We start from the raw sequence: 16,835 nt of genomic DNA, 5'->3' as shown, positions 1-16,835 counted from the left end.
ACACAAGTCTTGCCGCTTTGTCAGTACCCTAGAGGTTTCTCAATTTTGACTGCACCAAACCAAATGTGAAAAATATCCTTTCTACTGAAGCTGATGCTGCTGCTGTTAGCAATTGCTCTACTGCTACCATGATATTTTCATTACCAGCTGCAGTTTCAAAACCGATGTGCATTTTCCACCAGTCTATTGGTGCCACTGTTGACACAACATCCTGGTCAAACAAGAGGTCATTAAAGGGGGTTGCTTTTACAGTGATAAGTTGCTTCTTCCAACTGTCCTTTCTCTCTGAACTTGAAACACTGGTGTGGTGTGGTGTTGGTCATTCTCTCCGGATTCTGGAATTATCTGTTTCTTTTCTGGACTTGTCTGTTGCCTGTGCTTCTTTGTTAGAATAACAGACTGGAAGCTTTAAAAGGAGGGTGGTGCTTGAAATCATTGTTCTTCCTCTGTTAACCAAGGTTATCTGCAAGTAAAATTCAGTTATCATTGCTTTACACAAAAAGGGCTTCACAGGCAAGGATTTTGCCGCTAGTAAGATTGCACCTAAATCAGTCATTTATTGGATCATCAAGAACTTCAAGGAGAGAGATTCAATAGTTGTGAAGAAGGCTTCATGGCGCCCAAGAATGTCCAGCAAGCATTAGGACGTCTCCTAAAGTTGATTCAGCTGCGAGATCAGGGCACCACCAGTGAGTGCATCTGCACAGACAGTGAGGCGAAGACTTTAAGGATGGCCTGGTGTAAAGAAGGCCAGCAAAGCAGCCACTTCTCTCCAGGAAAAACATCAGGGACAGACTAGTAGTCTGAAAAAAGTACAGGGATTGGGCTGCTGAGGACTGGGGTAAAGTCATTTTCTCTGATGAATCCCCTTTCAGATTTTTTGGAGCATCTGGAAAAACTCTTGTCTGGAAAAAGAAAGGTGAGCGCTATCATCAGCCCTGTGTCATGCCAACAGTAAAGCATCCTGAGACCATTCATGTGTGGGGTTGCTTCTCAGCCAGGGAAGTGGGCTCACTCACAATTTTAGCTAAGAACACAGCTATGAATAAAGAATGGTTCCAAAACATACTCCAAGAGCAACTTCTCCCAACCATCCAAGAACAGTTTGGTGATGAATAATGCCTTTTCCAGCATGATGGAGCACCTTGCCATAAGGCAAAAGTGATAACTAAATGGCTCGGGATTAAAATATCGAAATTTTAGATCCATGACCAGGAAACTTCCCAGACCTTAATCCCATTGAGAACTTGTCATTAATCCTCAAGAGGCTGGTGGGCAAACAAAAACCAACAAATTCTGACAAACTCCAAGCATTGATTAGGCAAGAATGGGCGGCCATCAGTCAGTATGTGGCCCAGAAGTTGATTGACAGCATGCCAGGGCGAATTGCAGAGGTCTTCAAAAACAAGGGTCAACACTGCAAATATTAACTCTTTACATAAACTTAATGTAGTTGTCAATAAAAGCTTTTGCACTTATGAAATGCTTGTAATTGTACTACCATAGTACCATCTGACAAAAAGGTCTAAAAACACTGAAGCAGCAAACTTTATGAAAACCAATGTGTCATTCTCAAAACGTTTGGCCATGACTGTTCGTGCTGTAGCTGAGAATAGTTATTACATAATTAACATATAAATCTGTTACAAAGTATTATGTTGCTACAATGCTCATATCTTGGAGGGTGGATGGAGATGGTGGACACATTCTTCACTTCTACATATCTTTCCTTATGCTTTCAGATCCATAAATGCTTTTTTAATAGTGTATCTATCCATCCTGATCTCCAAAGCATCCATCTGTACTACTTTGAAGTATATATGGCAAAGTAATCCTGGCAATGATGAGCCGTGGTACAATGAGAAAACTCGCAAAGAGAGAGAGTCATTCAAGGTAAGGTTTTGCTTCCTTGACACACTACAGATGCGATGGTAGTGTGTTGTGTGACACTGCAGATGCGAGGGTAGTGTGTTGTGTGACACTGCAGATGCGAGGGTAGTGTGTTGTGTGACACTGCAGATGCGATGGTAGAGTGTTGTGTGACACACTGCAGATGCAATGGTAGTGTGTTGTGTGACACTGCAGATGCGAGGGTAGTGTGTTGTGTGACACACTGCAGATGCAATGGTAGTGTGTTGTGTGACACTGCAGATGCGAGGGTAGTGTGTTGTGTGACACTGCAGATGCGAGGGTAGTGTGTTGTGTGACACACTGCAGATGCAATGGTAGTGTGTTGTGTGACACTGCAGATGCGAGGGTAGTGTGTTGTGTGACACTGCAGATGCGAGGGTAGTGTGTTGTGTGACACTGCAGATGCGAGGGTAGTGTGTTGTGTGACACTGCAGATGTGAGGGTAGTGTGTTGTGTGACACACTGCAGATGCAATGGTAGTGTGTTGTGTGACACTGCAGATGCGACGGTAGTGTGTTGTGTGACACACTGCAGATGCAATGGTAGTGTGTTGTGTGACACTGCAGATGCGAGGGTAGTGTGTTGTGTGACACACTGCAGATGTGATGGTAGTGTGTTGTGTGACACTGCAGATGCGAGGGTAGAGTGTTGTGTGACACACTGCAGATGCGAGGGTAGAGTGTTGTGTGACACACTGCAGATGCGAGGGTAGAGTGTTGTGTGACACACTGCAGATGCGAGGGTAGAGTGTTGTGTGACACACTGCAGATGCGAGGGTAGAGTGTTGTGTGACACACTGCAGATGCGAGGGTAGAGTGTTGTGTAACATACTGTAAATGTGATGGTAGAGTGTTGTGTGACATACTGTAAATGCGATGGTAGTGTGTTGTGTGACATACTGTAAATGCGAGGGTAGTGTGTTGTGTGACACACTGCAGATGCGAGGGTAGAGTGTTGTGTGACATACTGTAAATTTGATGGTAGAGTGTTGTGTGACATACTGTAAATGCGATGGTAGAGTGTTGTGTGACACACTGCAGATGCGAGGGTAGTGTGTTGTGTGACACACTGCAGATGCGAGGGTAGAGTGTTGTGTGACATACTATAAATGTGATGGTAGAGTGTTGTGTGACACACTGCAGATGCGAGGGTAGAGTGTTGTGTGACATACTGTAAATGTGATGGTAGTGTGTTGTGTGACACACTACAGATGCGATGATAGTGTGTTGTGTGACACACTGCAGATGCGAGGGTAGTGTGTTGTGTGACACACTGCAGATGCGAGGGTAGTGTGTTGTGTGACACACTGCAGATGCGAGGGTAGTGTGTTGTGTGACACACTGCAGATGCGAGGGTAGAGTGTTGTGTAACATACTGTAAATGTGATGGTAGAGTGTTGTGTGACACACTGTAAATGTGAGGGTAGAGTGTTGTGTGACACACTGTAAATGTGAGGGTAGAGTGTTGTGTAACATACTGTAAATGTGATGGTAGAGTGTTGTGTGACACACTGCAGATGCGAGGGTAGAGTGTTGTGTGACATACTGTAAATGTGATGGTAGAGTGTTGTGTAACATACTATAAATGCGATGGTAGTGTGTTGTGTGACACACTGCAGATGCGAGGGTAGAGTGTTGTGTGACACACTGCAGATGCGAGGGTAGAGTGTTGTGTGACACACTGCAGATGCGAGGGTAGAGTGTTGTGTAACATACTATAAATGTGATGGTAGAGTGTTGTGTGACATACTGTAAATGTGATGGTAGAGTGTTGTGTATAACACACTGCAGCTGCAATGGTAGCTTGTTCTATGTACAATGTGCTCCCTGTGACCTTGTGCAGATCTTACCGTCCTGAAAACTCCCAGGGAAGATAATCTATCTGACCTGTAACTGTGGAGCAGGTTCTGTCTTTATGAATTAACAGACAGTTAGGGTTTTTTAGAATAAGGGCATCCTTAGCCTGCGTATGGAAGCAATGTAGTTGTTCCATATGGCACTGTGCCATGCTCCAGTGCTGGTTAATGTGTCAAACATTTACCTGTTAGTTTAGTTTCTGGGTTTTTATTGAATATTCTATTTTGGTTCCAGCTATTGAAGATTTTCACAGATTTCCTGTCCTTCATGGTCCTTTTCAACTTCATCATCCCTGTGTCCATGTACGTCACTGTGGAGATGCAGAAATTCCTGGGATCTTTCTTCATTGCATGGGATAAGGACATGTATGACGAGGATATAAAGGAAGGAGCCTTAGTGAACACATCCGATCTTAACGAGGAGCTTGGGCAGGTAAACAAAGATATAATTTGGCCAGAACATAATGTAATATGATGCCAACTTGACCACGAAAGACCGAAACGGCCACTAAGTTGAAAGTGTTATGATTTTTTTTTTACCTCTGAGTTTATTAAATTGTTTTAAGCTAATTTTGATATTCACTACTACCTACATATGCATTTTTTCTATTGTGGCCCTTCCCCTAGCAGGCGTATGTATTACAGAACTGGCAAATCGATTAAGTTCACCAACTTTAAATGCGATGGAAGGGGAGTAGTGGGGAAGAGGACCAGTCACAAGTTGCAGTCAAGAAATTGAGACTTGTCATTAGTCTTCCCAATCACACACACAGCCCACTGTACCCCAAGGTTTTTGGCCGGGAGTAAAATGAATGGAGGAGTCCCAGGAAGATTGGCGGCATAGTATTCCGGCTAGGCACAGGGACACGTTTACTAAAATCTTTTATGCAGTTGGTAGTGCACCATTAAATAACACATTGTTTTTAGTATGTTGATCTAGCACTTTCCATCCTCAGCCATGGAAAGGTGCATGATCACCTTGATGAATCTAATGGTATTTATTTCCATAGGTGGAGTATGTGTTTACAGACAAGACTGGAACTCTCACAGAGAACACCATGGAGTTTATAGAATGCTGTATAGATGGCTACAAATACAAGGACTCTGAAGAAGAACTATCTGTAACTGATGGAGCTGCAGTCTTTGGAAAAGCTTCTAAGGTAATGTTCTCCTATAGATTATAAGCTGCATTTTGTTTAATTACCTGTTTCTGAACTGTAATAGGTGATTACATTGTTGCAATTGCCTGCTATTTTAATAATATCTCAAATTAGAAAGACAGGGAAGAGCCATGTTTAGGGGCAGATTCAATTGACCACGTTACTCTCAAGAGTAACGTGGTCTGCGCACTGTCACCATTAATACGGCTGCGTTACTTTTGTCAAGAACGCGGTCAGTTGAATGTACCCCTTAGAATTACTATCTTCTTCATAGGCAAATCGAGGAGGGGGGTTTCCTAGTGCCTGGAAACCCCCCTCCAAGCCCGGGCCACTGTATAATTGAGGTGGCTGGACCCTACTCCCGCTTCACACAGCTCTGCTTGAAAAGGGAGTAATGTGTGCACCTAACAGTAGTGCACGCAGCATTGTCCGTGTATATTATGGGGATAGGAAGAGTTGGAGAACAGCCAAGCACTGTCTGAAATTATAGCCACGCCCCCATGCATGCTGGGCACGCCCACTGGTGGCGTGGTGTGGAAACCGCTCTCTACAAATTCTGCGTTTGCCCCTGTTCTTGAAGGGAGAAAAGAGGCCACACTGCACTGTGCCACATTACAGCATATTGTATAGACCTTATTTATTATACAACCGCCAGAGTCCTATATCTAGCTCTACAGTATCCATTATACAACACCAGTTCCTGTATACAACTCTATATCTAATATATAGCTCCCTAGTGTCCAGGATACACCCACCATTGTATTGATTATGCAGCTCTCCGCTATTCATCTCTTTTCTCTCCCCTGCATGCTCTTTGCATTAGGATGGTAACTGCTGTCATAATATGCAAACTGTGTGTGTTGTGTGTTCTCCTCCAGGACAGAGAGGAGCTGTTCTTACGTGCGCTGTGCCTGTGTCACACTGTGCAGCTGAAAGAAGAGTCTCAGTGCGATGGGCCTATTGCGTTGTCAGACAATAATTGCTCTTACATTTCTTCTTCTCCTGACGAAATTGCTTTAGTGAATGGAGCCAAAAAGTGAGTGTGATACATTATATAAATACATGTGTGTTAAATAGTTTCCTCATTAAAACCGCTTCCTGGCAACCAGTAAAACATTTTGGGGATGTCAGGTCACAGTCAGATGTAAAACAGAATAGTACTTCGGAATGTGTAGGAATCTGTTGTATTACAGGCATTGCAAGTGTTTGTAACCACAATAGCGCAGACGCTGCACACTATATTAAAGAGAAACCATCGTCATCATTTATTTACATAGCACCAGCGTGTTCCGTATTCTGTTGGGACTTACACACAATGGATGCAGACATTTGGTGGGCTGGACCAATATTCAGCCTATCCGCTTGCTAGGAGCTTGTAACAACGACACAAAGTTGTTTCTAATGAGCTGATAGGCTGCGTTATAATGAATATTGTTTGGGTTCGGGCCAGAAAATGGCTGCCGTCACGGAGTATAGGTCATTGGGCCTCTGTCATTTTCATCATCATCATTTATTTATATAGCGCCACTGATTCCGCAGCGCTGTACAGAGAATTCACCCACATCAGTCCCTGCCTCATTGGGGCTTACAGTCTACATTCCCTAACACAGACAGAGAGACTAGGGTCAATTTTGATAGCAGCCAATTAACTTACTCGTATGTTTTTGGAGTGTGGGAGGAAACCCATGCAAACACAGGGAGAACATACAAACTCCACACAGATAAGGCCATGGTCGGGAATTGAACTCATGACCCCAGTGCTGTAAGGCAGAAGTGCTAACCACTTTGCCACCGTGCTGCCCATTAGATTCTTTGTGGGGGAATCCAATTCTAAAAAAACTTGCGCAGGGTGCCCCCGGAACGCCCACGAGACAGAAATAACGCTCGTTTAGAGATGTGAGGAGAACTGAGTGTTTTATATTTGAACATATTAACGGTAAAAATTCTCGCAGCCAATTGAATCCCCCCTTTGTGTCTCTTTGGGGTCCCTGGTTGCTATTTTATTTCATATTTCATCATTTTGTTGTGTGTGAAGCAAAATTTACCTCAAATGCAGTTGCAACACATGTCGCTGCCTCAATAAGGTGTTAGAATTACATTCTTCCAGTCAGTGACTTCATTATCTCTGTCAGCAGCAGTTCCAGTTGCTTCAGTCGTCCTTTCCCATAAATCCCCCCTCCTCACCTCTCCCCCCACCTCTAGTTGCTGAGGTTCACATGAGGAGACACATCATGACTTGTGTGTGCTGCTGCTGCTGCGCTCGCTGAGCACATGTTAGTGTTGGTTTCCCCTGCTGGTTATAAACATATTGTGCATCTATAACAGGAGGTGACAGCCTGTGAATCTCCAGTCCTTGCTATAGGGCCACTAAATAGAACTAGAAGTGGATACAGTATGATAAGAGCTCTTTTACATTAACACATGTTTATTTGTTAAAGTTTCAATAATCTAGCAGGGATCACAATGTTTGTTACTGTATGCATTCTTGGAATAATCCTCTGTAAACTATTATCAGCTAATTACGGTTTCCTGCAGTGTCTTTCAGTAGTAACTGCCCCCACATGTTCAAACTTTTATCTGGAATCTTTAATACATAAATGTTTGGGAATGTCAATAATAACTTTTAGCTAGAAAGTAACTACCGTATTTCCCCATGTATAAGACACTCCCATGTATAAGACGCACCTTAATTTTGGCCCCGAAATCTGAAGAAAAAAAAATTATGGTAGCTGTCAAGAAAGCAGGGGGAGCGTAATGGCCGGCTGCTCTGATTGTGATCAGAGCAGCCGGGCAGCACACTCTCCCTGCAATTGCCCCCCCCATGTACCTCTGTCCACCTCCTTCTGGATCCCCGCTGCCACTGTGCCTATCCCCCTCCTCCTGGATCCCCACTGCCACTGTGCCTGTCCCCCTCCTCCTGGATCCCCACTGCCACTGTGCCTCTGTCCCCCCTCCTCCTGGATCCCCCCGCTTCTATTGTAACGCTGCCCCGCTCCCCCTCGATCCCCCCCGCTGCCACTGTAACGCTGCCCCACTCCCCCTCGATACCCTCCCTCCCCCCCTCCCCCCGCTGCCACTGTAACGCTGCTCCCCCCTGTGCATCCCCGCTACCCCTGTATAAGATGCACCCAGGTTTTAGACCCAACATTTTTGGGAAAAAGGTGCGTCTTATACATGGGCAAATACAGTAATACTTTAAGTGGAAATAAACTTAAAAAATTATAGCACAAAAATCCATGTGTGAGGTATCTATTCATATATGTCGAAGTAATGAAGAAGTGTTTTAGACAAACTTAAATATGAAACAGGCAAAGGAAGTTAAATAAAAATATAATTAAAAAAACAGATGCTTGCTGTATACATTGTTGCTTACAGAGCCGTGTATTCCTTATGTATTCCTTATGCAAGGTCAGAGGCTAATGCTGAGCACATGAGCCGATCCTGGTACGTGGTGTGAACACCAGCTACAGGATGGATGTCCTGTTTGAAACACATCTAATTTGACCAATGTGGTCAAATTAGACGTGTTTCAGCTTGTTGGACCGAGCATTTACCAACATAATTGACATCAATCCAGTCTGTATCCTTATGTTGCCATATTAAGCAATTGCCTTGTTATAGGTCAGTGGATTCCAAACTTTTTCAGTTCAAGGCACCCTTAGGGTCTCCAAAATTTTTTCAAGGCACCCCTAAGCCAAAATAATTACCAAGTAGTCCCCCGCCTTGCTTACCACTGGCCCTGGCCGAGGCACCACTGTGAGATCTCCAAGGCACCCCAGGAAGCCTAGGCGCACTGTTTGGGAACCACTGTTATAGGCTGCAATTTTGCATCATTTGTTTCCAGCATAAGAACGGGGGACAGACTTTCACACACATATATATATATATATATATATATATATATATATATATATATATATATATATATATATATATATATATATATATATATATATATATAATGTTAGCACTCAGTAGCATGCAGTGAACAACTTTTTGTAATTAATCTGAGCTGTTCTGACAGTAGTTTCTCCTCCTCTACAACATTTCCTTTTATTTTTGATTAGTTCCACTTTGAGACTAAATGGTCCAAATATCAGCTGCTTCAGAGGTACAGGTTACTACACAGGTGCTCATTATTCATCCATATTATATTTCATATATTTTCAGTGTATATACTGTGGTATCATAGCAGCAACTTGATTCTTCTTACAGGTGCTTACAGGTGCTTTGTATCTTTTGTACATATTAGATTCACTGTCCATGATATTCTTTGATGATTTGAATTGTATTACATCTGAGCTGACACTGCTAGAATGCCGTAATTCACTCACTTACCCATACATTTCATGTACGTTGTCACTGTTTTTATGTTTTGTGGGTATCAAAGAGTTAAAAAAAAACAAAACTTTTTTTTCAGCATAGATATCCACGTTTTCTTTAATTTTTTTATTGGAAAAAAAAGGTACATATAACTTTATTCATCGATAACAACAATGTTTACTGCCCCCAGGAATGTGTATTTAGACCGGCATTTATTCCGTAGTAGTATTATTAGTAGCCACTCGAGAGTTACCATCCATAGATGATCAGCATTAAACTCCAGTTAGGGGCTCTTCTCAATATAATTTTATATCAAAATAATTATAATTAAATTGTTGATCAGTCTTTTATATGTGTGTTTTGCAAAAGACAGAGGCATATTTGTGATTATTTTAATATGTAATTTGTATTAATAAATCCCATTGAGTCTTAGGGCTAAATTTATCAAGCTGTGGGTTTGAAAATGTGGAGATGTTGCCTATAGCAACCAATCAGATTCTAGCTGTCATTTTGTAGAATGTACTAAATAAATGATAACTAGAATCTGATTGGGTGCTATAGGCAACATCTCCACTTTTTCAAACCCGCAGCTTGATAAATTTACCCCTTAGACTCATTTTGAAACTGTTGCTTCTTGCAATGGCCACCTCATGTTTTTGAAATTCTGTTTACAAAGAAGTATGAGATTATTATTACTGTCCATTTGTATAGTGGCCACATGTTATGTATTGAATTATTCTCATAAGTCCCTGCCCCATTGGAGTTTACAGTCTAATTCCCCTACCATACACAAACACAGACTATGGTCTATTTTGGTCAGAAGCCATTTATTCTACCAGTATGTTTTGGACTGTGGGAGGAAACTGGAGCACCCATGGGAATACACGTGAAAAACATACAACCCCCACACACAGATGGGGTCCTGGTTATAATTGAAACCATGACCCCAGTTCTGTGAGGCGACAATGCTAACCACTGCACCACCATGTTGCTGTATCAGCCATTTAAAATTGCTTTCATTTATTTAAGCAGTGCTTTCACTAAAGAAAGATAATCTTATTTGTAAGCGTTTATAACATTGCCCAAAACATATCCTGACATTTCTGTACTAGTGATCCTTCCTTTCCTTAACGTGATTATGGTTTTATATTTGGTCTTTTAGAACTTTAAAGCACACTCCTTGTAGTATAATATACCAATAATTTTACTGACCTTTTACTAAACAAATTATACGTTTTAAAAGTAGGATTAATTAAGTATTTTACACTGTTGTAGGATACTTTTCACTTCATTGTTCTTTAAGTTTTGTTTAAGATGTTAAATTGATTACTTTTTGTTTCTGTTTAATAGGTATGGATTTACATACATGGGAATTGAAAATGATTTCATGAAGGTGAAAAACCAAAATGATGAAATGGAAGTGTAAGTATTGTGACTGGATAGAGGGGCCGGTACCATCTCCTGGGGTAGATTGTGTTTATAGCAGCCGAGAGATTTCACACAAGGCAAAAGGTTTTGTGCAACTGTCCTTAGCCAGTTTTATTCAGTAAGAAAAACAAAAGAAACCTCCAAATAAACACCTTGCCGTCCGGCTGTAACTAAACATTGGTCACTCCTGACTAACACACGAAGACAAAACAAAAATAACTATCAGCACAGTAACTTACAGGCAGATATCAGGCTTTCTCTCACAGAGACTCTGAAGCCCCTGTCCCAAGGTAGTGAGAGTCTGTCTGACCTGCCTTGCAGCCTTATATCAGCACCACTTACGTGCAACTCCTGGTTACCAGCAGAGTCACTGGTAACTTGACAGACCCAGTTCATGAGCCTAATGGCTGGAGCCTGCCCTGACTCTCCATCCATAATCCCAGGACCCTTTTCTGGCTTTTCAACAGGCCTATAGCTCTTCAGCTTACACACAATAACATTTCCCGGGGTTTAAAAACAAGTACATTAAGAACCTTGGTGAAATATACCTGCCATTACCAATCCAGTGATTTTAACAAACTATGTTAATGCAACAATACTCTGAGAAAAGGTTGCTCATTTTACTAGAGCATATCAGATAATGACATGTAGAGATGAATAAACAGATACAGATGAAGAGCGAGGGACGGACGGGTTGGAGTGGGAGAGCGAGGGACGGACGGGTTGGAGTGGGAGAGCGAGGGACGGATGGGTTGGAGTGGGAGAGCGAGGGACGGACGGGTTGGAGTGGGAGAGCGAGGGACGGACGGGTTGGAGTGGGAGAGCGAGGGAGGGAGGGACGGACGGGTTGGAGTGGGAGAGCGAGGGACGGACGGGTTGGAGTGGGAGAGCGAGGGACGGACGGGTTGGAGTGGGAGAGCGAGGGAGGGACGGACGGGTTGGAGTGGGAGAGCGAGGGACGGACGGGTTGGAGTGGGAGAGCGAGGGACGGACGGGTTGGAGTGGGAGAGCGAGGGACGGACGGGTTGGAGTGGGAGAGCGAGGGACGGACGGGTTGGAGTGGGAGAGCGAGGGACGGACGGGTGGAGTGGGAGAGCGAGGGACGGACGGGTGGAGTGGGAGAGCGAGGGACGGACGGGTGGAGTGGGAGAGCGAGGGACGGACGGGTTGGAGTGGGAGAGCGAGGGACGGACGGGGTGGGGTGGGAGAGCGAGGGACGGACGGGGTGGGGTGGGAGAGCGAGGGACGGGGTGTGGTGGGAGAGCGAGGGACGGACGGGGTGTGGTGGGAGAGCGAGGGACGGACGGGGTGGGGTGTGGTGGGAGAGCGAGGGACGGGGTGTGGTGGGAGAGCGAGGGACGGGGTGTGGTGGGAGAGCGAGGGACGGACGGGGTGTGGTGGGAGAGCGAGGGACGGACGGGGTGGGGTGTGGTGTGAGAGGGAGGGACGGACGGTGGGGTGGGAGAGGGAGGGACGGACGGTGGGGTGGGAGAGGGAGGGATGGACGGGGTGGAGCGGGAGAGGGAGGGACGGACGGGGTGGAGCGGGAGGGAGGGGACAGACAAGGTTGAGCGGGAGGGAGGGGATGGATGGGCTGGAGAGGGAGGGAGGGGACGGATGGGATGGAGTGGAGTGGGAGGGGACGGAAGGGGTGGAGTGGAGAGAGCAAGATAAACAGACAGAGAGGGACTCCTTAAGAACTTTGATTGGATGCAGTGAACTTTATATGATCCACCCAGCAAATAACAAGATGCATGCCTGCTCTCCGATCTTGGGAGACACATGGGAAAATAAAATTGTGCCTGGGTGTGCAGAGTGATGGAAAAATCTGAAGATTCATACTGTTCAAAAGTATACACGTTGCATAAAAATCCAACCTCTCAATACTAGAACAACCCTTTCATTAATTAAACTTGCCTCCTAAAATATTGTTTGGTTTAGCCTCATTCATGACTTAAATTTATAATGAGAGTGAGGGGACAACAGGACTATCATTACCAGATGTGGCACTGTTCTGTGCTTTGAAGCTTTCTTTTACATAGGGCAAAGTGCTTTTATAAATACACTGGAATCCTTGGAAGGTGTAGAATGCACCCCTTTTATAAGGAGTACTAGTATAGCAATTACTAATGAGAGGAGGGGACATGGATAGATAGAGTGCATTATCATTAGGATGAAGAGGTTGATGTCCACGGCCAGTTTCTATCCACAACACACATTTTTGCTGCGGGTTTGAAAAAGTGGAGACGTTGCCTATAGCAACCAATCTGATTAGCTGTAATTTTGTATACAGAAAATGTAATATTATTTTGCCGTGGTATAAAAGCCTGGAAATAAAAGAAATGAATTAAAATTCTTGTAAATGTTTGTTGTATAGATTAACTAACCAAGCAGGTTTTCCTTATAGAAGTACATTTGTAGACAATTAGCTTTGTATGAAATGTATATTATTGGCTTTTTTTCTAATTTAATTTCAGCTTACATTGAGTTTGATAGCCATTGAGGCTATCAAAGACATAACATATGTTACCGTTTATTGTAACAACATTTTGGTGGAGATGTCTTCATTGACTTTTTACCTTGACTTTTTTTGCTTTCCAAATCCATTTCCTTGTTTTAAAGGGAAAGTTATGAAGCATTTCATAAAATCTTGTGGATCTGCTCTTACTGAAAGCAGCAAGAGCTCTATCGTGTCTGGCCAATGTTCTTCCAGTATCTGTTGCTTTTATTTGTCTTCACAAGTAATCAATAGCTCAGAATACATTGTCATGATACTTAGATTAAGTCTTCTTGATAATAACCACTGAGCCACCTTCACCATCTTTTTTTTCCAGCTACCAGCTTCTCCATGTGTTGAACTTTGATCCAGAGAGACGACGTATGAGTGTACTTGTGAAAACAAGCGCAGGTAGTATCTAGCAATTGTGCTTAATCAAAACACACTTGTACGCTTGTTAATCATTCTTTGTAGCTATGTGTTGTAAGACTGATGAAGCACTATCCTGAATGGCACTAATCAGGTGGCAAGAAGAACACATCTAACATATAATTGAGGATTTGTTGAAGGTAGTAGGATAAGTGAGAGAGTAGAAAACAGATTTTCACCCAATATTTTATTTTACATTTAAGGAGCAGTTCTTCTATAAAGAAATTTTCATACCTCAAAATGTATTTCCTTAACTGTGCCTTGTACTGGGGAATTTGTTATTTACCATTCCTCAGAGTTGGCCATAGGTAAACCTAGGGGGATATGTTTGTCTTTCCTTTTCCAATTTTTTACACTTAAGCCACCCGCCTAAACTGTTCTATGGGGCAATTCAATTCTGCCGCACTATTCTAGGAATAACGCGGCCTGTGCACTATTACCATTACTACGGTAATAGTGCACAGTATTACCGTTAGTACAGTAATTTTAACTGGGATTTTTTCCGGGGTCAAAATGACTGTATTAACGGTAATACTATTAGCGCCGCGTTATTCCTAAAATAACGTGGTCAAATTGAATTGGCCCCTATGTGAGAGGATTATCAGACATACAAGTGACTTGGAAAGTTTTTGGAATTGACAAGGGAAGTATGGGACACAAGAAGCAATTGTTCAGTAGACAAACTAATCTTTGAAGGCAGATTTATTAACACATTGAGGGAGAGATTCAACTGGCTATGAAGTGTCTCCGGAATGTCTGCAAGACGCTTCACGGTGGAGGTTTGATAGAAATATCCACTCATTTAAAAATGATGTCCGCGCACCACATCGCCAGATTTGAATCTCCCTCTTATAGGGGATAGGAAATGTCATGGGTCAGGAAATTGATCATTCATCTCCTAAAGCAGGCCTGTCCAACCTGCGGCCCTCCAGGTGTTGTGAAACTACAAGCCCCAGCATGCTTTGCCAGTAGACAACCAGTTGATAGCTGGAAGGGCATGCTGGGACTTGTAGTTTCACAACATCTGGAGGGCCACAGGTTGAACAGGCCTGTCCTAAAGGGTTCTCCTATGTCAACCTTTACTACTTATGTATAATCCCTGTTGTAACTCTTTAGTGGCACTCCAACACCCCCACTGTTACAGAAATGGAGTTTGAAGGGGGCAGTGGTTGGACAACATGACGGAAGGCTTTTTAAATTGCTTAAGGAGAAATCATTTATTATTTACATTACACAAATTCAAAGGGAAAACAAACATGTTAGTGTGATTTTATCAATGCTAAAATTCCTCACTAATATCAGCTATTATTAATTACGGACCCAGTGGTTAGATTTGAATATGTACAACAACGTTTCAGTCCACTAGGTGGAAAGTTGTAGATGATTGTTCCTGAACATTGAAGGCAGTTGCAGGTCTGCTATGTTTCCTTGTGAATTGTGGATGTTGTGTTTAGCGGTCAGTGTCTGAAGTGTTTCTAGTTCCGCATTAATGACAGAAGTATAGGCTTCTGATAGATGACATTACTTCCCAATTTTCTGTCCTGTTCCTTACTTGTGTTCCCCTCCCCAAGTCTTCATTACCCAGAAAGTGTTATTTAGACATGGTACACAGATACTGACTTGTATGACTAACAGGTGTTTATTGAGAATGTATTTTATTTGCTTTTAGGTTGTGTATTGCGTATTTGTTTTATGTATTATATTGTTGTTTTTTTAAATTGATTTCCCATTAAAATAAGTCTTTAAATCCACGTACTGCCTGGGCCATGTACAGTGTTTATTAAACAAATACTATCATAGAAACCTTTAGCTTCTCTCCTTATCTAGTGCTGTTTACAGTTCTCGGTAATTGCTATGTTTACGTGAGAGCTGGAGGTTACATTCCTGGCTGCCGTAACTTCTCTCCTCTCCACATACTTTCTGTTTCAGGAAAGATTTTCCTTTTCTGCAAAGGAGCGGATTCTTCTGTGTTTCATAGGGTGGCACGCGATGAGGTCGACCGGATTAAGGTGCACGTTGAGCAGAACGCTCTGGTAGGTCTAACACCTGTTCTGGGCATGCCCAGACGGACGTGTGTACGATTATTATAGGAGTAAGAGATCGCACATCTGTCCTGTACCACTGCATGGCAACCAGTAAACAACTTCATGAGTATCATAGACAACAAATCCGTGACTTTCAGCTTGAAAATATGTGATAATGACATCCTTACTGTTACATAATGAGAATGTAGTGTGTTAGAATGTGAAATGTACATATGTTCTACACAGAGTGAAGACGCCGGATATGGGCTGAACCAGTATTCAGCAGATTAATTGACTAGGGAATAGTGACATCAGAGAGGCGAGATGCACAATTATATTGAAAGACCTAAATACTGAGGATGTTGATGACACTATAAACCAGTTAGGATGGTCCAGAAAAGTAGCTAATAGTATAATAGTGTCTGACTGGGATTAAGGAATCCATCAATGAAAAATAGGACTTTTTTTTTTCACAGTTATTTTTATTAAAGTATTTCAAAAGTAACATACAAGATTGCGATTCAAAATGCAATATATATATATATATATATATATATATATATATATATATATATATATATATATATATATATATATATATATATATATATAAAAATAAACCAAAATGACAATTCAACAGTGGTTACTTATGGCTACAAGGACAGAGTCCTGGGGGGTATATTTACTAAACTGCGGGTTTGAAAAAGTGAAGATGTTTCCTATAGCAACCAATCAGATTCTAGCTATTATTTATTTAGTACATTCTACAAAATGACAGCTATAATCTGATTGGTTGCTATAGGCAACATGGCAACATCTCCACTTTTTCAAACCTGTAGTTTAGTAAATATACCCTTTGGAAAGACGCTAATCACAGCTCACAGAACGTTGCCAAGAATAAGATTCTGACACACAAAAAAAATCACACCATAAATAATACATTATACATGGGAGCCAGCCACCCCTGGAAATGAGAATAAAAAGGAAGATAATTAGAGTTATAGGTGGCTGATCAGCACATAAACGGGTTCCATATCAAATAGTGGGCCTGATTCATTAAGGATCTTAACTTGAGAAACTTCTTATTTCAGTCTCCTGGACAAAACCATGTTACAATGCAAGGGGTGCAAATTAGTATTCTGTTTTGCACATAAGTTAAATACTGACTGTTTTTTCATGTAGCACACAAATACTTGATAGCTTATTTG

At 42.5% G+C, this 16,835-nt stretch overlaps 1 protein-coding gene across 5 annotated transcripts in view; it reads left to right on the top strand.

Annotated features, from left to right (window-relative positions):
* The window catches only part of ATP11C (ATPase phospholipid transporting 11C (ATP11C blood group)), a 123,778-nt gene that overhangs the window by 72,369 nt on the left and 34,574 nt on the right, over nucleotides 1-16,835 (top strand). For all 5 annotated transcript variants that reach the window (XM_075187316.1, XM_075187315.1, XM_075187319.1 and 2 more), the window contains exons 11-17: nucleotides 1,743-1,893; nucleotides 4,002-4,199; nucleotides 4,777-4,926; nucleotides 5,805-5,962; nucleotides 10,600-10,671; nucleotides 13,512-13,585; nucleotides 15,533-15,636. In XM_075187316.1, the coding sequence (XP_075043417.1) occupies nucleotides 1,743-1,893; nucleotides 4,002-4,199; nucleotides 4,777-4,926; nucleotides 5,805-5,962; nucleotides 10,600-10,671; nucleotides 13,512-13,585; nucleotides 15,533-15,636 (907 nt within the window). The remainder of the gene's footprint in view (nucleotides 1-1,742; nucleotides 1,894-4,001; nucleotides 4,200-4,776; nucleotides 4,927-5,804; nucleotides 5,963-10,599; nucleotides 10,672-13,511; nucleotides 13,586-15,532; nucleotides 15,637-16,835) is intronic.

The sequence above is a fragment of the Mixophyes fleayi genome, chromosome 9 (genome assembly GCF_038048845.1).
Source record: "Mixophyes fleayi isolate aMixFle1 chromosome 9, aMixFle1.hap1, whole genome shotgun sequence".
NCBI lineage: Eukaryota > Metazoa > Chordata > Amphibia > Anura > Limnodynastidae > Mixophyes > Mixophyes fleayi.
The sequence above is the reverse complement of the archived record's forward strand: the minus strand, read 5'-3'. Positions and strand labels throughout refer to the sequence as shown.